Source organism: Petromyzon marinus, chromosome 7, assembly GCF_048934315.1.
Source record: "Petromyzon marinus isolate PM22_M1 ecotype Great Lakes invasive population chromosome 7, UKy_Petmar_22M1.pri1.0, whole genome shotgun sequence".
Classification (NCBI taxonomy): Eukaryota; Metazoa; Chordata; class Hyperoartia; order Petromyzontiformes; family Petromyzontidae; genus Petromyzon; species Petromyzon marinus.
This window is the reverse complement of record NC_133673.1, coordinates 7,872,068-7,884,263: the sequence shown is the minus strand read 5'-3', so window position 1 is coordinate 7,884,263 and position 12,196 is coordinate 7,872,068. Positions and strand designations below refer to the sequence as shown.

Genomic DNA, 12,196 nt, shown 5'->3' with positions numbered 1-12,196 from the left:
GCACACACACACGAACGGCCTTAGCATCAATTCCACCGCCGGATGAGGGTCTCCCCAAGCCGTAGTTGTCTTTGGTGTTGTCTGGTCATTCTTCACAACGCTGGTAAGTATGGGGTGGTGAAGTTAGGCAGTGTTGTGCAATGGGCTCTGCTGCACTGCCCTCTACTGACAACATAGGGGACAAACACAATGTCCCCTTTGAGTTTTGGAGGTTGTAAAGGCAACGCTGTTTAGGACCGACAAAGAACAGCAAGGCATGTGACTAGATGGTATGGGCTAACACCATTCCGAGCCAATTTGCCTCCCACACCATGCTGATGTTACTACACTGACTAGAAACTATTTTAAGGATCAGCCTATCTAGGTGAATCTCAGGACAGGTTGGAATACCATATGCTACTGATGTCTCAGTAGAGAACTGAATAAAGCCAGGTGAGATCGTCGCCAAGTGCACAACCTCTGCACCAATGCTTGCCAAACACCCACATGCCATTGACTGGTGTTTAATGTAGTAAAGACCCACGTCATAAAATGTACATGCTGAGAAAGCATCTTAATTACATTATAAACTTTCAATTAATATACAGTGAGGGGAAAAAAGTATTTGATCCCCTGCTGATTTTGTACGTTTGCCCACTGACAAAGAAATGATCAGTCTATATTTTTATTGGTCGGTTTATTTGAACAGTGAGAGACAGAATAACAACAAAATCCAGTAAAACGCATGTCAAAAATGTTATAAATTGATTTGCATTTTAATGGGGGAAATAAGTATTTGACCCCTCTGCAAAACATGACTTAGTACTTGGTGGCAAAACCCTTGTTGGCAATCACAGAAGTCAGACGTTTCTTGTAGTTGGCCACCAGGTTTGCACACATCTCAGGAGGAATTTTGTCCTCCTCTTTGCAGATCTTCTCCAAGTCATTAAGGTTTCGAGGCTGACGTTTGGCAACTCGAACCTTCAGCTCCCTCCACAGATTTCTATGGGATTAAGGTCTGGAGACTGGCTAGGCCACTCAAGGACCTTAATGTACTTCTCCTTGAGCCACTACTTTGTTGCCTTGGCCGTGTGTTTTGGGTCATTGTCATGCTGGAATACCCATCCACGACCCATTTTCAATGCCCTGGCTGAGGGAAGGAGGTTCCCACCCAAGATTTGACGGTGCATGGCCCCGTCCATCGTCCCTTTGATGCGGTGAAGTTGTCCTGTCCCCTTAGCAGAAAAACACCCCCAAAGCATGTTTCCACCTCCATGTTTGACGGTGGGGATGGTGTTCTTGGGGTCATAGGCAGCATTCCTCCTCCTCCAAACACGGCGAGTTGAGTTGATGCCAAAGAGATCCATTTTGGTCTCATCTGACCACAACACTTTCACCCAGTTGTCCTCCAAACCATTCAGATGTTCAATGGCAAACTTCAGACGGGCATGTATATGTGCTTTCTTGAGCAGGGGGACCTTGCGGGCGCTGCATGATTTCAGTCCTTCACGGCCTAGTGTGTTACCAATTGTTTTCTTGGTGACTATGGTCCCAGCTGCCTTGAGATCATTTACAAGATCCTCCCGTGTAGTTCTAGGCTGATTCCTCACTGTTCTCATGATCATTGCAACTCCACGAGGTGAGATCTTGCATGGAGCCCCAGGCCGAGGGAGATTGACAGTTATTTTGTGTTTCTTCCATTTGCGAATAATCGCACCAACTGTTATCACCTTCTCACCAAGCTGCTTGGCAATGGTCTTGTAGCCCATTCCAGCCTTGTGTAGGTCTACAATCTTATCCCTGACATCCTTGGAGAGCTCTTTGGTCTTGGCCATGGTGAAGAGTTTGGAATCTGATTGATTGATTCTGTGGACAGGTGTCTTTTATACAGGTAACAAGCTGAGATTAGGAGCACTCCCTTTAAGAGTGTGCTCCTAATCTCAGCTCGTTACCCGTATAAAAGACACCCGGGAGCCAGAAATCTTTCTGATTGAGAGGGGGTCAAATACTTATTTCCCTCATTCAAATGCAATCAATTTATAACATTTTAAACATGCGTTTCTCTGGATTTTGTTGTTGTTATTCTGTCTCTCACTGTTCAAATAAACCTACCATTAAAAATATAGACTGATCATTTCTTTGTCAGTGGGCAAACGTACAAAATCAGCAGGGGATCAAATACTTTTTTCCCTCACTGTATGTGTTAAGAATCAGCGTGATTTGATGACTTGAGCATGGGGTTGCTGTATGAGCAATTTCTGGGTTAAATCACCACTATTTCACAATCATTATATTTTTTTTTATGTAATATGAAGGGTGGCAAATTCACTTCCCATGCGTTTGCATTTCACGAACCACACTTGTGTCATCTTGGCTCCAAACTTACTTTTCTATAAGGGTCTGCACGCAGCCCTTCCAAGTTGCCATCTGCAGCGCCAGGTCTGCTATCGCCAGTGCCAGCTGGGGATTAAAACAAAAAAATTCCATGAGGACAACCACACAAAACATGACAACACAATCCGCAGACTCTGGCAAAAAGCATGCGTTACACTGGAACACAATCGTGGAAGTCCACAAATCATGTTCAGGGATTAGAGTATTTTTTTATGTTTTGTTACGCCTCGTTTATTGAAGTTAAGCAGGTACTTCAAGCAGTAAAAAATGCCCTTTTGGAATAAGTTCTGTGAACAGACAAAAACAACTGGCACAATATGATGGGCAATGTAACTGGAAACAAAACTTTTAAAACTGAGGTTATGACATATTACTTAATGAATAATGAAAAATTTTGCCGACTTTTTGTGCACCGATGTACATAACATAAAACTCTTTTCGTCATGCAACCGTTAATAAAAACACACACTATGTTATCATGAGCAGTACCCACGCAAAAATATATTTAGACTTCTTAGGCTAAATGCTGTTTCACATTTAAAACAGCAAAAGTTTTTTACAGGCAAACATGTACCCCATACCAGCTCAATAGCCGTAATCATTGGAATTCACAAACATTTTCATGGACATTAATGAAATCCATAATTTATGCTGTTAAGTACGGCCATTCTCTCCCCATTTCACTGTCTGCTGTGAGGAAGAGATAGTGCATTGAGTTTGAAATTACTCTTGACGTTTTCTTCAAATAATACAATGCAAACCTCACCAACGACAAACATTACAAGATTTGAAAAACAGTCCATGATATTATCTTTTAAGTGCTGTGTTCTCAGGTTGTCTTGATGAAGGGAGCTATGTATATTATATAACTACGGACATATTTAAGTGAAAGTTGATGCCATGAGTTTTCATGCAAAAAAACTTTCATCATAATTACCTTATGAATTATATGTGATTAACACATGTACAATAATCGATTTACATTTAATTTTTAAGCTACATTTTTTCCAGTACTTTGTCTGCTATGACGTTTCTCTTTAAAAGGAAATGCAATGTTTAGAGCTCCTTCAGCTGGGTAACACTATTACTTACCATGAATTTTATGCACAGATTTAACATTAAATTCCACTCAACAAAATTAGGTGAAGAGCTCAATATGCGCAAACTTAACGTTTAAGAGAATAAATCATGTATATAGATTTAGAATGAAGCCTTAATAACCTAAGACTTCTGTTAATATGCTGCTCGATAAAGGTAACCTCTCCCAGTGTCAGTCATGGAAGTCGTTTTACAATACTTGACCACGCTGGTCAACGAATTATCAATAGGTGCAACCTAGGATGTTAGTCATATCCAACAATCAAACTGAGGTCGCATGAATCATGTTGCAGTGTGCTAAGCACTGCACCACCACTCCCGCAAGCCCACATATAATGAGAGATATATGCAAAAGCTGGGTGATGGAATGTTTTTCCACATAGCTGTGGCAGTGGAAAGGATTACTAAAGTAAGCAGTGGAAGATTGAGGATGCAATGTTTGCTGAAACAGAAAAAGCAGGAAGAAAATCCAGCAAAAAATGAGCTCAGAACTCTTAATTGCAAGAAAATGAAGAATATTTAAGATAAAAAAAATCACAAGCAGTTATATCACAATGGATGTTCATTTGATCATCTAACTAGCTAACGTCCACGACCACTGTGGTATAATTTTCAGAACACATCAAATTTCATGATCCGATATTAGGAAGCCACTGGAGCTATGCACTTTTAAATCGAGACTGAAATCTCCTTTGAGAACTGCTTCTTGTGTTTAGTTTGTTGTCCTTCCCCCACACCTCCGATTAACACGGTTGGCTAAGTACGGTGCGAAAGGCGTTCGATATACATACATAATCCATATTTGCGGGGGCAGTGATGACAAGTTCCTATGATCCAGCACTCTGGAGGTGAGGGTGAATGGATCACATGTCACAAAACTGACTTCCCATGGGCATCGAAGTTGCCATTGCCTGGCTCGCCAGGAAATGACAGGGCTTGAAAATGTGGACTAATCTCCCTTTGTTCCATCTGTATGGGATAGCGTGTTGCCACTACATATGAACTTTATCTGGGTGCTCCGTTTGCTCCCACACTTAAACAATCATTAAATGGCTGAAACCACCTCATCATACTAGGGATCGGAGGGGTATTTGGCACCGACTCTTACTGGCTGCCTTTCCCGCTAGTCTGTCATTCTCTCTCCAACAGCGAGCGAATGCTCTGCAGCACGCATTGCAAATTGAAATTATTAATTGCGACATCAGTTTTCCACCCCTTTGTATTTTTTAATTTTGTATTTAAATGTATTGTGCTTTGCTGTACTTCTTGTATGAATAAAAAATATAACTTAAAAGTTCAAGTGTAGTTAATGCTTACATTCTATCGTCTTTATAATGCACATGATGCATTTTGAATGATAGTAGAATATAATTGTCATTGTGTCAATTATTCTGAAAACAATTTTGCTTTGCACTAATTTTATGTATAATAGCTATTATCTACAACTTTATTTATAGAGCATTTTATTGAATTAATATCTTGCAAAAGTTTCCAAAAAATAAAATGAATGATTCACGAAATTTTGAAAAACGGACAATGGAATTACTGTGGATATTATATTATATATTAGTTTGACCATATTGCTGCAACCTTATTCATGAGAGATAGAGATATTCAAAAGCACGAGTGATGGGGAGTTGTTTCACGTAGTTGGGGCAAGAGTATGGAAAATCAAAAGTAAGCAACTGAAGATTGAAGTGGCAGTTTTCGTTGAAGATCAGGAAAAAAAACAGAGGGTATTTAGCTCAGAATATCTAATAGCAAGGCAATGAACCAAAAAAATAATAAATGGTAACATCACGCATGACGTGCATTAGCCCCTCTAACTGGCTAGTGACCTGAGCCACAAACATAACTGCCCTCGATAGGAAGCTGGACTTTTACTGCAAACTGTGGTCTGGACAGGGCAACTGGGGCCACCTGGGTGACGATGACGGGTGACACGTCCTTGAGCGTCTCGATGTGCGTCAGAAGGGAGTCGCGCAGGGAGGCATGCGTGTCAGCTGGCAGCTCAAAGAAGGCGAACTGAATCTTCATCTTCATGGTCTGCGCTGCAAAGTAGCATGACTCCACGTCCCGGCGCATCTGCAGCAGCTGATCCGAGATCTCCCACGCGAACATCTGCACGTGTGTGGCAAGGGGAGGGGAGCGATAGAGGCATGATAAATCCACTGCTGGATAAAGGGCTCCCCCACACCATTGCTCTCACCATACTGCAATGTGATAATCACGATGAGAGTACACTCCTGAACAGGGGACTCACCATTCCGTGTTGGTATTATTAGCCCATATTACACAAATATGTTAAGTGCAGATTGCTGAAGACGGGGAATGTAATTGTGGTAGAACAGTGCAAGTGGCATAAATATGGAACCATAGCAATACAATGAAATGCGCATGTACTGCTGCTCTCTGCTGCCCACAATGAAGTCCAAGGCAGCCTCTAACAGTTTACCCATGCAGTCACATATCTAATGAGGTTAGGCACATTCCAGGTTATTTGGTACTCGGCACGGCCAGCTCAAACCATATGTGCAAGCACTTTGCCTGCTGCAAAATCTATTTTCACGTTGGGTTATCGTGCTTACATTACCTATATATAGCTATATTATTAATAAACAAGCACTGCAAAACTTACTGAACCTGGCCAAAACAAGAGATTATATTTTGTGCCTTAAGTTATTGTCTTATCCACCCAGTTTCTTGCTTGAAGTGTTGCTTGATCAGACGGATTCGAACAAGGAACAGATCCAAATATCAATTTAGTTCGGAACTTTTGTCGTGGAGCTGGTTTTTAATAAAAAAAGACATAAGATGACAAATGCAGGGTATAGTGAAACCAGCAGCTGCTTAAGAACTAATTAACATAAAATACCAGATACCAATGCCAACTCCGAGCGATTAGTGATAACATATATTAAGCTTCCGCATATATGATATGCCAGCCCACTCATCTGGGTCAAACCATGCTTGACCCAACAAAAATCTGCCAAAAATATTCCTGCATCACAGAGTCACATATCTGACCAGAAAATGAATCACTTCTCTAGATGGAATCGATCGCATAAGGCACAGATATACAGCAGTACTTGTAGACTTCATACAATCTGCATTACAATGGCGCACACAGCAAATTTTCAAACTTCAGCCATCAGACACATTGGAATTCTATTGGAAAATGGACAGCCTACAAAACACTACCTTGCACTTCTTGCCAATGGGTATACTGGTGTAAGCGTAAAATCCATAATGGTCCACACCACAGCAAGTGCATTTAACAACACTGTAGTGAATGTTAAAAATGGCAGTCAACAAGGGCTACTGCGCATTATTTTGCATCTCAATCATAATCGCACATTGGCAACGCATGGCCATCTGTTCACACTATCAAAGGCCATATTTGGACAATGACCATTCACAACTCCACCTCATAATTACAGTCCTCTATTACTCCACTGCTGGATGAAGGCCTTCCCATGCTGGGTCAGTCATGGGGGTTGTTTGAGAATAGTTCAATTAGCTGGTCGACATGGATTGGTGTAGAGGAATTCATATCATTGATGCTACATTTTTATTAAAATTTATTTTTAAAAAAGGCATATTAACCAGCATCTCGTAAATACTCAGTGAACACTGAAATATTAGTGCATTTTCCATAAGCGAATAAATAACCAGCAGAACTCCATACAAATACTATACATCGGTAAAAGTTAATGGCGAGATATAGGGTTATGTTTGAGGATAGATTTAGGGCTGAACTAGATTTAAGGCTTGGATTGGGGCAATGTTCAGGTCAATGATACAATCAGGAGCCATCAATTGGGTAAAGCAATAGTATTGCCCAGGCATTGTGGGAAATTAATGTAATCCATTGCTTTGGAGGAAAGGTTTAGTGAATCACACAGATTTCTAAAATTCCCAAACCCATAGGGCTGCGAGGTGGCCTGAATATGGCATAGAAACTCATAGGTCTGTGAACCCATCTGTGCATATATTTGAGTGTCATCACCTCTGGGTACTTTTGGTTTCCTCCCTGCATGCAAAACGGACCTTAAAACACCTCAAGTGGCCTTCCCTGCTTTAATAGTTAAAATTGTTAGGGATGTTCTACAGCAGCGAAGGGATTCAACAGCCCAATTGGAGATGCACTTATTTGGACTATGGTAGATTTCACCACAGCAAAATTAGTTAAACCCTCATGAAACATGCTCAATACACTGTTGGATACAAACGGATTTCATTCCACCATTTATTAGTCTTGACCATTGGCCATCATCCTTTCTGGTGACCTGTCCTGTGCCCAAGCCCAATTACATTTCTTAACAATCGATATGAATTTTACATGTGTTCTCAAATCCAAGTCCTTCTTTCGTCTCTCAATGCGATTCCAAGCAACCACCTTCCCCCATCTCTTTACAGACAACTGAGCGTTTATGCAACTCCCTTTGTCAATGTCCATGTTTATAATACATAGGATATTGCAGGTGCGAAATACAATTATGATGCATGTTATTCTTGCCCACCTCTATTTCATTATTTATACTAGTTCACCTTCATCAACTGCCGTAGTTAAACACACTCGGGTGTCTGGTTTGTCGATGCATTTTAGTTTGGTTGTTTTCAGATCTGTCAGATGGGCACAACTGAAAAATTAAACATTGACAGTCACAACAGAACACCCAACGACACTACGGTTCCAACATTCAGAAAGATAGAACCAAATCTTGACTTAAAGCTTTCATGACTGTAAGAATTATGAAGATAGCACCTTTCCGTAATGTGTAACAATTAGATGGTGTGAAAAGTAGGTATATGTGGCTGGATGTTTATCATTGGGTTTGCAGTTGTTTACTTTGCAAGACAAAAAAGCACATTTACTTCCTTTAAATATTCCACTCAAGCATTATTTTGCAAATACAGGTACTTCTTTTTTATATAAAATGAATTATAGGAACATTTATGGAATTTGTTTTATATTATCATAATAATCGACATCATCAGTCGTGGTCTATCCACGAGTGAATGAAGACATGCTGTTGTGATCCTTCATGGCCCGAAGCCGCCACAATCCCTCTCTCTTCTACTGTGTACCACAGTGGTCAAGCTCTTAGGTACATTCCTGTGTTTGGCTGCCATTCCATCACCAGTCTTGCCCATCAGCTATCATTCTTTGCAGGCAGTATCCTGCCCAAGCACACTTATTTTGTCATGTTAATAGGATTCTGATTTTACTGCCTGAAACCATATGCTCCTCTGCCTCTCTGTTTAAATTCCTGAAATGCATATCGAGTCTAGATGCTTCTTTTCATATCACTGCAGTAATTTCTCCAAAACTCCCTTTCATTAGAAACAGAGTGTATAATGTGTAGCATGTACGACAGCTATGGGCACAGTCAATACAATTTATTTGAACGCATGAGTCTGACATCGAAAAGGCACATAATTTGGAGTATAGGAGTGAAATAGTCTCAGCCAGCCCTTATTTTACAAATGTACAAGACGGTGGTCTGAGACTTTCTCCACGAGTTTGGGGCTGCCTAAATAAGAAAACGTTAATGACTTTCAGGAACACCAATGTAGCTATATACCGTAGTAGCGTCACTGCAATGGTGTGCACTGAAGAGTATGGTAGAGATTTATAGAGGTTTGTTTCTTAGGTTGTTTTCCACTGGTGTGAATGCATCGTGTATATGAATTATGCGTTCAAGCAAGTGCATGCGAATGCGTGTCAATGTACAGAGCATATTAATATACGTGAAACAGACTGTAAATCAGGAGCGCTCGCTTACGGCACTTGCCCCAACAGTCTGTTAATGTATATATGGGGGACCTTTGTCTTTGTAAATCAATGTATTTACGTGAAGGCAAGTTAATGTTATTTATGTCTTTGAATGCACAGCCTATAAAAGCATGTATATGGAAACGTATCAATGTACTGTATATACAAGTATATTAATATATATTATTGGTTCTTTCGGTAAAGTCACGTAAAAGGGAAACAATAAAATAACAAAAATATAAAACAATAAAATTATCACGTTTCGACTGCAACACAAGCAATCATCATCAGGTGTGAAAACCGCCACTTTTTTCAAATGTTCTTGTTGTGGTTTTCACACCTGATGATGACTGCTTGTGTTGCAGTCGAAACGTCGTGATAATTGTATTGTTTTATATTTGTATTATTTTATTGTTTCCCTTCTACGTGACTTTACCGAAAGAACAATGAATATGAATCCCTGCAGTCACGAAAGCTTTAAATCAAAAGTATATTAATGTAAAGTATCAACATCACCAGTCGTTATCTACCCACTGGTGGATAACCGCGTCCCCATGCCAGCCATCTGTGATGATCCTGCGATGCAACAATTCATCTCGCATTAACACACGAGCCAATTTCATCACTTCATCTCTGAGACACGTTTCTCCTTTGGCTGTCAGTCCACTGTTAATCTCGACCACAGGCGATGATCCCTTCTAGCGATGTGTCCTGCTCGTGCCCAATAATTGCTCTTCATAAAGTCTATGTTCTTCCGATCCATGTATCCCATTTTCTGTACTTAAACGTAATTCCAAGCATGTGCACTTATCAACATTTGTTCAATTTACTTCAATGTCCACGTTCCTGATGAGTCACAACAGGCAACAAACACAGATTTGTTTGACTTCTTTACACATGTTCGTACTTTGCCTTTAAGTTTAGTTTTGCTAAAAAAAATACTCCAGCCTGCACTGCCTCATCCGACTCTTCAATCATGTTGATCCTCGTCCACCTTAAAGAACAATCCCAGCGGTTTCCGTTTGTATCCCTCCAATAAATATCTTCATCTGGTGGAATTACAGGTGCACTTTCTTTTGCTCATATCCGTCACTTTGTGATCGTTTTCATTAAGTACCTATTAAAAAAATTCCCCGTGCTTTCTTTGCACTGGTTTTATGACCATGTCGTCGGCAAACACAAGATGTTATCACGTATTTGATGCCGACCCGCCCTTTGACATCTGTGAAAAAGCTTCATAGCGCAAGTGCTCCGGTCTACAAATTCTGAACATGACTGAAAGCATGTACAATAGACTAAAGTATATTCTATTGTACGAAAGGATATCAAAGTACTCTATAAAAGCATAGTTTATGTATCGTGCTTACTTGTAAATGCATATGAATATACCAGTGGATATATTATTTCCATACATAAATGTAAGAATACCGAAAGAACCAAGAATATGTATGAAGATAATTAACATAACGTGATGTTAATAGCATAGATACAAATGTACACTTTATGACGTTTAACTTGCACGATGACCGACAAAATGTTTTTAAATATGTACTGTATGCGTGAAGTTAACATCAAATGCTAGACATGAGAGTATTTATGTACACGTACGACGGACTGCCTTTCAATGAATGATTCTCATTTTATACATTTCAAAAAAAAATCACAGGCCTTGTAAATCCACTGGTGAGTGAAGGCCCTACCCACGCAGTGTCTCGCATGGGGGTTTGTTTGACCATACTTCACCACGCTGGTCAATGCGAGTTCAAGGTGGGGACACCCAGGACCAGTTCAGATATCACTCATTACTGATATCAGCTATGGTTTGGAATCTAAATCAGTTCACCGGGTGTGTAGCGCAGTGCGCTAACCACGTCGCTGCCGCCGCTCCACCGAAATGCACGCCAACGCGCATACGTTTCACAGCACAGACAAACGCACGCTTAACAGAAGACGCCACGTAAAGAAAGCACATCATAATACACCTCAAGACACGCACGACACAAAACACGGCACACCACACCAATGACGAAAACAACGCGCGGGCCAGCGGAGGAGGAGGAGCACGCGGCCGCGGTGGGCCAAAGCCTGCGCCCTCTCCTGGCCGCGCCGCGGGCCGAGAGGGGGGGGGAGGGACGCACCGATCGCTGGAACTCGCCGAGCCAAACGGACGCGCGCTCCTTGCCCGCGGGCTCGGGGTCGTGGTACAGCGCCTGTATGGCCTGGTACACCACGTCGAGCGACGGCTTCCCGCCTCCCGCCGCTCCTCCTGTTGCGGCGGCGGCGGCGGCGTCCATTGTGACTGTACGGGGTGCGAGTTAACGCGGTGGCTGGTGGAGGGAGGGGGGTGTGGACGGATGGAGACGGAGCGGGCCAGAGGCGGAGGGAGGAGCGGCGCGCAGCCCGGGCGCGGTGGTGCGGGGGGGTCGGACGATGGAGGAGGAGAAAAAGAAGAGGCCGCCAATGCCGGTGACCACCCCTCCACTCTGCGCGCCCTCCAACTGGGTTCGTTGAAGCCGATTCAGGCGACCATCTTACGTGGGGACGCCCGCCCGCGTTACATTGGCTTAGCGTGTCACGTGCGCGGTGAGGGAGGGAGGAGGAGGGGTGGTGCCGTTGGGTGGCGCACGCGGTTCGAGTTCCTCCCCTTACCAAGATGGCTATCCGTTGCGTGACGGGTCTGAGTGACGTCGCTGCAACGGCTCACACATGGGCGGCCATATTTGGAAAGGTGTCAATTTCCCCCCCTCCCCCCAACGGCTCTCTCACTGTGGGAGCCATCTTGGAGCGGGGTAAGGGCGGCTGGGAGAGGAACCCCCCCCCTTCCAAGATGGTCGCCGGCGCGTTAGCCGTTGGAGTGACGTCACGAAGGCGGAGTTAGATTTCCCAGCGCGGATACGGACGACGGCCTCGCAATCACCGCCACACCCGATTGGTCAGCGGCGTCGC

At 42.6% G+C, this 12,196-nt stretch overlaps 1 protein-coding gene across 2 annotated transcripts in view; it reads right to left on the bottom strand.

Moving 5' to 3' along the window:
• TNPO3 (transportin 3) overlaps positions 1-11,809 on the bottom strand; it is a 71,857-nt gene extending 60,048 nt beyond the window's left edge. The window contains exons 1-3 of one of the 2 annotated variants that reach the window (XM_032948923.2): positions 11,389-11,809; positions 5,392-5,592; positions 2,366-2,439 (exon numbers count right to left, since the gene is read on the bottom strand). In XM_032948923.2, coding sequence (XP_032804814.1) covers positions 2,366-2,439; positions 5,392-5,592; positions 11,389-11,544 — 431 coding nt within the window. In that variant the 5' untranslated portion in view covers positions 11,545-11,809. The remainder of the gene's footprint in view (positions 1-2,365; positions 2,440-5,391; positions 5,593-11,388) is intronic. The other variant, XM_032948922.2, reaches the window with a different exon arrangement.
• Positions 11,810-12,196: the final 387 nt, after the last annotated feature.